The 8409-nt window shown below is 38.1% G+C and overlaps 1 protein-coding gene across 5 annotated transcripts in view; it reads right to left on the reverse strand.

The window, feature by feature from the left end:
- Nucleotides 1–8409, reverse strand: part of STK32A (serine/threonine kinase 32A) — a 94384-nt gene that overhangs the window by 58620 nt on the left and 27355 nt on the right. For 4 of the 5 annotated variants that reach the window (XM_025040740.1, XM_015598195.2, XM_025040741.1 and 1 more), the window contains 2 exons: nucleotides 7836–7891; nucleotides 6590–6741 (listed from right to left, as the gene is read on the reverse strand). In XM_025040740.1, coding sequence (XP_024896508.1) covers nucleotides 6590–6741; nucleotides 7836–7891 — 208 coding nt within the window. The remainder of the gene's footprint in view (nucleotides 1–6589; nucleotides 6742–7835; nucleotides 7892–8409) is intronic. The other variant, XM_025040742.1, reaches the window with a different exon arrangement.

Below are 8409 nucleotides of genomic sequence, written 5' to 3' on the forward strand. Positions count from 1 at the left end.
CTTTCTTCTAGCTGAGGGGCAGGCACATTTTCTAATCAAGGCCAACTAGATTCCGTCTCAAGACTTTGAAACTTGAGTGGGTGACACAAGGTTAGAAAATTGATTGGAGCTGATTTCTCCCAGCTGAGATGTCCTCGAGAGCCTGTCCATAGTTTCTGCTACTTAGATTCTCAGAACTGCCTTTGTCCCTCACTTTCCTGAGACCTGCTTCTTCAGCTTTACTTCTGAGGCTGTAAGCTGTCTCATGGCTTTCCAATGAACTTCTTTTTAGCTTACATTTTCTAAAGCTTGTGTTGTTTGCAATAAAAGATAGATATACGTGTAAATAAATATACATGTATGTATATGTATATCTAGTAATATTGATGAGTAAGTGAATGAGTGAATGTCTGCAATATAAAGACTCAGTTTCCTATCATTGGTCCATTGATCAGTCACTCAACAACTATGTAATGGAACACTTACTATGTACAGGCACACAGTAATGCCATTCTCTGCCACAATCTTCTTCAGGGACTGCTGTCCCTTCTCCACCCATTCAAGCTCATCAGGGCCATACCCAAGGATAACTTCTTCTATGGCAACACTAGATAATTTAGGATTTCCTCTGTTTCACAAGATCCTTAATTTAATCACGTCTTGTCCTAAGATAACAAAGCTGGACACTAGTTAAGGAAGTTTTTAATCAGTAATATACTATTGTAATTAAGGAAAAGAGTCCAGTGTGAACTGAACTCAATTCTGACTTGTACTAAAGTGACTGGATGTTTTAAAGGGAGAATGAGGGCACAGGGAGGGGGCTGAACAGGGACTCATTAGAGTCATAGAAGTGAAAAATTACAAAAACCAGGAAGGGAGAGCTTGTCCATGTGAAACCTTCTGGTTTGTTAACTAGCAGGTGTGAAAGTTAGGCTCCTCCCCTCCCACCATGCCTGGCCTTACCTTCAGCTGTTGGTTAGGACGATCAGCAAATTCTTTGGGTAGCTAAAGTCATCCTAAGAATGCCGCCTTGAGCTTTTAGAAACTATGTTTTTGTTCAAGTCTTTATGGACCGAGATTGAATCCTAGTGGAGAAGAAGGCTCAGAGGAGCCTGGCTAGAGTTTGGTCATGAGATAATTGTTGTCACTAGATAGAGCCAATATAACAGCAAGAGTCCTTAAAAAATCGAAGGAGGCAGGAGGTCAGAGACAGAAGGAGATTTGAAAATGCTATGCTGCTGGCTTTGAACATGGAGGAAGGCACCATGAACCAAAGAATACAGGCAGCCTCGAGAAACTGCAAAAAATAAGGAAAGAGCTTCTCCTTTAGAACCTTCAGAAGGAATACAGCCCTGCTGACAGCTTGATTTTAGCCTAGTGAGTGTAGTTTTATACTTCTGACTTCCAGAATTATAAGATAATGAATTCATGGGGTTTTCGTTTTTTCATATTCTTTTAATGAAGTAAAATTCATTTATAGTAAAATAAAGATATTAATGAATTTTTCCAAATATATGTCCTCATAATTAACACCATAGTAAAGATAACAGAGTATTTCAGCTACTCCCAAAGTTCGTCACAATGCTACAATCTAGTTAATCTCTACATCCCACAGTTAATCACTGTTCTGATTAGTTTTATCTCTTTGTGAACTTTCAGTGCAAATAACTGCAAGGCAAAAGGAAAATCAAATCTTGATCTTATTACAAAAATAGCTTTAATCTCAAATGCTCTAATTTGTGCTGTTTTAAGCAACTAAATTTGTGGTAATTTGTTACAGCAGCCATAGGAAAGTAATACAGTTATTTCTGAGTGATAAAACATGTGTATTTACTATTTTCATGAGAACTTTCTGTATTTCTGTAATAAAAAAATATGTATTTTATATGCAAAATAATTATTTAAATTTTTAATAATTGAGAACAAAATGAAAGATTTTCTAATGCCCAGGCCAGCTCAAGCACAGGTGAATTTGTTCATTTAAAAATCTTCTCCAGCTATGGGGGCCGAGGGAATATTCCATTTCTAGAAGGGGCCTCACTGAGTTTTTTGTTTAAAATCATTTATTAAGCACCTGCTGTGTGTGAGCTGCTTTATATACAAATTCTTATTCATAACAGTACTTTCTGCCATGGGTATTGCTGTTATTCCCAATTATGAATGAGGAAGTCAAACAAAAGATATAATGTAACTTGCTCAGTTCACACGTGGAGCAGGGATTTAAACTCGGGTCCCTCTGACCTCAGGGTCTGCAGATTATATGAAGGGCAAGATTATATGAAGGGATGTCTGTGAGTGTGACAGTGGCATAATGAGAAAAAGAGCAAAAAAAAAAAAAAAAAAGAGGCAGAAGCCCAGTCCCACTTCTAATTCACTTTATCCATTCAGTCAACCAACCAACCATTCAACAGATATTTTTGAGCACTTACTACATGTTAGACACGACTGTAGGAGCTGGGGAATGAGGCATTGAACAAAACACAAACTACTTGCCTCATGGAGTTTGTAATCTTGTGTGGTGTGAAAGACAATAAACAAAATTAATTGTTTCCTTCCATATTTTGTAAGGGTGTCTCACAAGATGTCCATAGGGGATGGTATTGTGTGGCAGGAAGAGCAGGGGCTTTGACGTCAGGATTTTGAGGTGTGAGTCCTGGCTTTGCCAATTCCTGGCTATGTGACGCTGGGAAAATTACTCAACCTCTCTGAGCTTCCATTTCTTCAAGTGTAAATGGAAATAATAATCCTTATCAACCTAAGTTGTTAGGATGAATACACGAGACAATATATATAAAACCCAAAGGAATAGAACACCATTGGCAGGGAAGCTATCATTATTGAGCCTGTGCCTCTGAGGCTATCCTGAGTTCTCACAGCCTATGATTCCCTGAAGTAACACTGGCACTCCTGAGTCACAAATGATGGGGGTTGCTTCCAGGGAACCCATTTATTCAGCTATGTTCAGCTATCTGACAGGACCCCTTTTTCATATTCCCAGAACAAGTGGTCCTTTCCACTTAAAACAGACCATCTCGTCTCCTAATTTCCTCAAACCACACGTGGACCCTTTCTGCTCGCAGGAATGACAGGCACGGGTAAGAAGAGAACTGGGTTTCCTGGGTTTCCTGAGGAGCTGTGTGCAGCTTCAGGCTTAATCTCAATTAACAAAAGCCACCTGGGAAACGGGCTATGCTGGGCATAACTGGGTCCATTTGTCTGTAGGTTGCCAGAGCTTTGTTAGCCCTCAGGAGGGATTCGCAGGAAGATTTTATTTGCTTTTCCTGGATGCCAGCCCTGTCAGGCAGCCTTCACTTTGTAACCTGGCCTATATCTGATGACTGTGTTCCGAGTGGGACCAGGTCCATGGAGGCTGGGAAGGTTGCATCTTAATCAGAATGCTCTTTCACCCTTAACACTGCTGCCCCCCAGACTAGTGACCTTCCTTCCGTGAAACCCCTCAAAACACACACACATACACACGCGCGCGCGCACGCACACACACACATTCCGTGAAACCCCTCAAAACACACACACACACACGCACGCGCACACACACACACACACACACACACACACACACCCCTCTTTATACTTAGTCCCTTCATGTACTCACAGTTGTTACATTCATGTGCCATTTGACTAAGGTCAGCCTCTCATGGTTCATGAAAATGCCAGGTAGATCAGGGACTCTGTCCACTCCTGCTTACCACTGCATCCCCACGGCATGGGTCTCTGTTACAATTAGGTTGCCAGATTTAGTAACTAAAAATACAAGATGCCCACTTAAATTAGAAATTTGAATAATAAATGATTTTCAGTTAAAGTATGTCCCATGTGATACTTGGAATGTACACTAAAATTATTATTTGTCTGAAATTCAAATCTAACTGCATCCTGTATTTTATCTGGCAATTCTAATTATAACTTATCTGTGATGCTCGGTAAATGTATACATGAATGAAGAAGTGAATGAGGCTAATACATTATCAAAAATAGAAAACCAAATACAGACATTTTACTGGAAAATATACACCAACATCTTAGGAGTGATCGTTTCAAGGTGATAGGATTATTGGAGAATTTGCATTTTTCTATGTGATGATGTTTTTCAAGTTGACTGCAATACATGGAATGGTTTCAAATATACATGTATGTATTTACACCTATATACATATACGCTATCTTTTTTAAAACCTGCTTAGAAGAGAAACAATTTGTGTTTTCCCTCTGCCTGAAAACCAGAATTCTCTGAACATACCCACTGAGGTTAGAAGCATTTTGAGCATCCATGAGATTATTGAAAGCAATAACAGAGGAGTTCAAAAATATTGCTGCTTTTTTGTTTATACAGTGCTTCTTAAGAGATTTGGCTTCTGAAGTTTTGGGGATGTAAAGATAAGTCTAGTTAAACCCAAGACATGAAATCTTGATTAAATCGTACATAATATAGTGGGGAATCTTTGATTTTCTTCTTTGATTTGCACAATGAGGGTAGAAAACAAAACAAACATAAAGCTCTTCATGAGAATGAATTGAAGATCTGGCCCCCTCCCCCACAACACACACAGCTTCCCATGATGCTTTGGGGCCAAGCACCATTCACATTTGTCTTTTGGATGTTCACACTGGCCCATCAGTGATGGGCATGTTCAGAATGCTACCCCTTAATGTAGCAAGAAAGAAAAAAACTTCTATCTGTAAGATGCTTACTATATGCTGGGCACTGAGCATAGCACTTTGTCTCATTTCATTCATAAAAACAACGCAAGTTACACACATTAACCCTCTCTTAGAATAGTGTGACTTGAAAGTGATAACAATTGCTCGCATTTATATCTCCAGAAGTGTAATAGTTGTAGAAAGAGTCATTAACATTTACCTCCAGAAGTGTGATAGTTGTGGAAAGAGTCACTTATATTTACTGTGCTATATAGTTACTAAGGCAGAAAGCATTTATTAGAAGAAATTAATATGCATTCTGAAGATCTTTGTCTCAGGGTTTGAAAGACAAAAGGACTTTCTGTTGTACTTTTCAGAATGTCCCCCTCACAGTTTTCTAGAATCATGGGGAAGGGGCATCTCCTCTCTCTCTTCTATCAACATTAATGGTGCCCAATGTTCTACTGTGAGATTCAGTGTGAGAAGAGAAGGATAATATGTTGTGACATGTTCTCACCATGTCAGCATGCATGGAGGACAGAATGTGGTCTGGAATGACACCATGTTACAAATAGTGAAGTCTGTAAACTTTGGCCAGCTTAAGGTCTCATAATACCTATGTTGTAGAAAAAAAATGGGACTAGAATAAAATCAACTTTGCCTACTCAACAATGAGAGACAAGCAAGAAAGGGTAAAATGTTAAGTATGTATGTCCTTATGCAGGGTTCCCGGTCTTAAGAAAGAAAATTAGTTGGTCGAACTTTTGAAGAAGGAAAATGTGACTTTGAACAAAAAGAGGCTGTGAAGCACTTCGTCACTCTCAGGGAGGCGAGAGGGGCAAAAAAATGGCAATTTGATGATTGCTAAGGATGGGGAAGCAACTCTTTACATAGCTGCATTGTGAACAGACCACTCGAAAATACTGATTAATGCACTGAGCCTGAGCCAAAATGAGACTCTGCCATGTCTGAATAGTGCATAAACTGTAACAGACCTATTTCCAAGTCTCAGAACCATCTTCTTTTTAACTGTGGCACAGTGTGTGAGCAAATCGTATATTAAGTGAACTGTGTTAATTAAAGATGGAGGAGACAGGTTTAATGCACTGATTCCTCCAGAGGAATGTCCCTAAATACACAGTGACATTTCAATTATTTTTCCATTAGTATTCTCTGAATAAAGGCTTTTTATTTTTTATTTTTTTGCCTTTGCTCATAAGTAAGCACTGCTTGGTATGCACATTTAAATAACAGTCATACTGAATTAGCTTTAAGAATGGGCTCTTAACATAATGGCTGCATTAAAACGTAGAGCAGAATGAGTGAACCACAGAAAGACCTTCACATTCAAGAGCAGGAAGTAATAGATAATGTAAGCTTTTTTGCCATTTTCTAAGCCTTGGATTGTGATAATGGCTTTGAGAGCAGATCACTAACTTAGCTCTGCCTCTGTTAAAACCTATTTGGTGAGAAAGGCAGCACCTATCCTTTTCCAACTCACAGATTGTTGGCTGCTGCAAGACAACCAGTTTTATTGCCAATAATTTTAGGGAGAAAGTGCTTTTTGTGCAAATTCTAAAGATCAATCTTATGTCGGCCAGTGTTACTAGTCTCTGCCTCACAGTTAATGGGGTAAAAGTATCTGAGTGAGAAGACATTCAAACTCCTTCCTTCAGCTTAGTTAATTATAATGCTAAAAAAAAATTGACTTCAAGGAAAAAGGGGACCGTAACAACTGAACCAAGCAGTATTTATTGGTGATGATAAAACAACGCTTCTGTTTTATTATCAAGGAGAATAGAAGAAACCAAGGAGAACAGAAACCAAAAAGAATAGGAGTCCTTGAATGAGGACTTTGCAAATGTACCTAGAAATCAAGGTGCATTTACGTAACAGTATTGGGAGTGAAGGTGGGACTGTCTCTATTTAGAGGTTCGGTAAAAATACTTACCACAAATTAACCAAGAAAGGATGCTCCAGCCCTTGCATGATCTGGAGTTCCTTGAAGACGTTTCTCACTTCATTGCGCTCGACACATTTTTGTTTGTTCATGTATTTCATCGCATACATCTTCTTGGTATCATTCTTCTGCACAATGCAGACCTAATTGTCCAAACCAGAGTGAGAAAGTGATTTATGGAGATGACGGATCATAATGATGAGAGAGACAGAACAAAACTCGTTCTTTAGCAAGGCCTGGGGCTTTATCACTTGCAAATTCTTTGATGCTAAAGATGCTACTTAGCTCTGAGTTAAGAGTAAAAACTTCATTTTCTTCTCCTGTACCAAGTCAATTTCTAAATATCTGATTTCTCAAGTGTGCCTGTTTTTGCTTTGGAGGTTTTTGTTTGTTTGTTTGTTTTTTATTTTTGACAGCGTTTTAGAGACAATAACTGCCTCATTGTCAGGAATCTTTGCAGAGCAAATGATGTCCTTATTCTGCTTTGAGTGACTGAAATGAATGGGCATGGCTAACCGGTCAAGCTGAATGATACTGTACAAAGAATTTCAGTCTACAACCATAGTTGATATAACCAAAAACAACTTTCAGCACTGGGAAAACACTAAAAGCAATGTCCATGTTTTTGAAATTCTTTTAGTGGTTCATGCAGTGCTTGATAAACTAGACAGCAGATAATTTTAAAATGCAAGCTCAATATGAAATATTATTCTCTCTTAAAGTATGTCTCCACCAAGAAAGAAATAATCAGCATTTGAATCTAGAAGGTTTTTACAAAAAAATTAGACCGGATATGTATATTTTTCATGGGAGGTTTTTTTGAAAATAAAAACATGGTACAACTGGGGGAAAACCAGAAATCGGGTGGCTTCTTTCTCACTTAAAAAGATTTAACTCTTATTTGACAAGGTAAGTATTACGGAAGGTACTGGTACAATTTGAAAATGATTCCGAAATCTTACTCCCTCCTTTGTAATAGAGAGAAAGTCTTAAACTCTAGTGAGAGGAAACAGATTTGACTTTGAGATAATTCTAAGAACAGTATATGTTCATTATACAGCTGCTCGTCACATGCTTTCCTCAAACTGTGGTGACAATTTTATAAAAATCCATTATAAAAACATCTCTGAATTATCATTCTTTGTGGTCCCAGTAACTCGATAGTTTAAATATTCTGGAACTCTCTGTTCCCTGAACTACATAACCCTTTCGGTAGTTAAATCATTTTGATTCTCACCTTCCCAAAACTGCCTTTCCCAATGGCTCGTAAAATTTCAAAGTGGTCAAAGTTGACTGTAAGACAAACAGAAAGAAGAACATTGTAAGTGATTATCAGCTGTTCTTCAGTAGCTAATAAATAATAAATAAAGATTGGGCTAAACTGAAGTACCTTATTTAAAACAATATTCCAAACTACCTTAAAATGTCCACTCGTATGTCCAGTAAATATTTCTTGAACACTTATTATACACTAATCACATTGCTTAGTACTATGGGACATAGTAATAATACAGTAGAAATCTAATATCCATCTTTATAGAGCCTGTAGTCTAATGAGGGCTCTACACAGAGAGAGACCTTTATGGATTAAACAATCACAAAATAAGTGGACAGTTAAAACTCCCTGCTAAATGTTAAGAAGGAGAGACATAATGGGACTCTAAGAGCATATTAACAGTGGATTTCACATAGTCGGCAAGATTTGGGGAACATCTCTGAACACAATTACAGAAGAGAACTGGTCCTCTATGCATATGGTTCTATTAAGACCATAAGATCTGCATTTTAAACATCTTCTCTCTGCCTATTTT

Source organism: Pteropus alecto, unplaced genomic scaffold, assembly GCF_000325575.1.
Source record: "Pteropus alecto unplaced genomic scaffold, ASM32557v1 scaffold78, whole genome shotgun sequence".
Classification (NCBI taxonomy): Eukaryota; Metazoa; Chordata; class Mammalia; order Chiroptera; family Pteropodidae; genus Pteropus; species Pteropus alecto.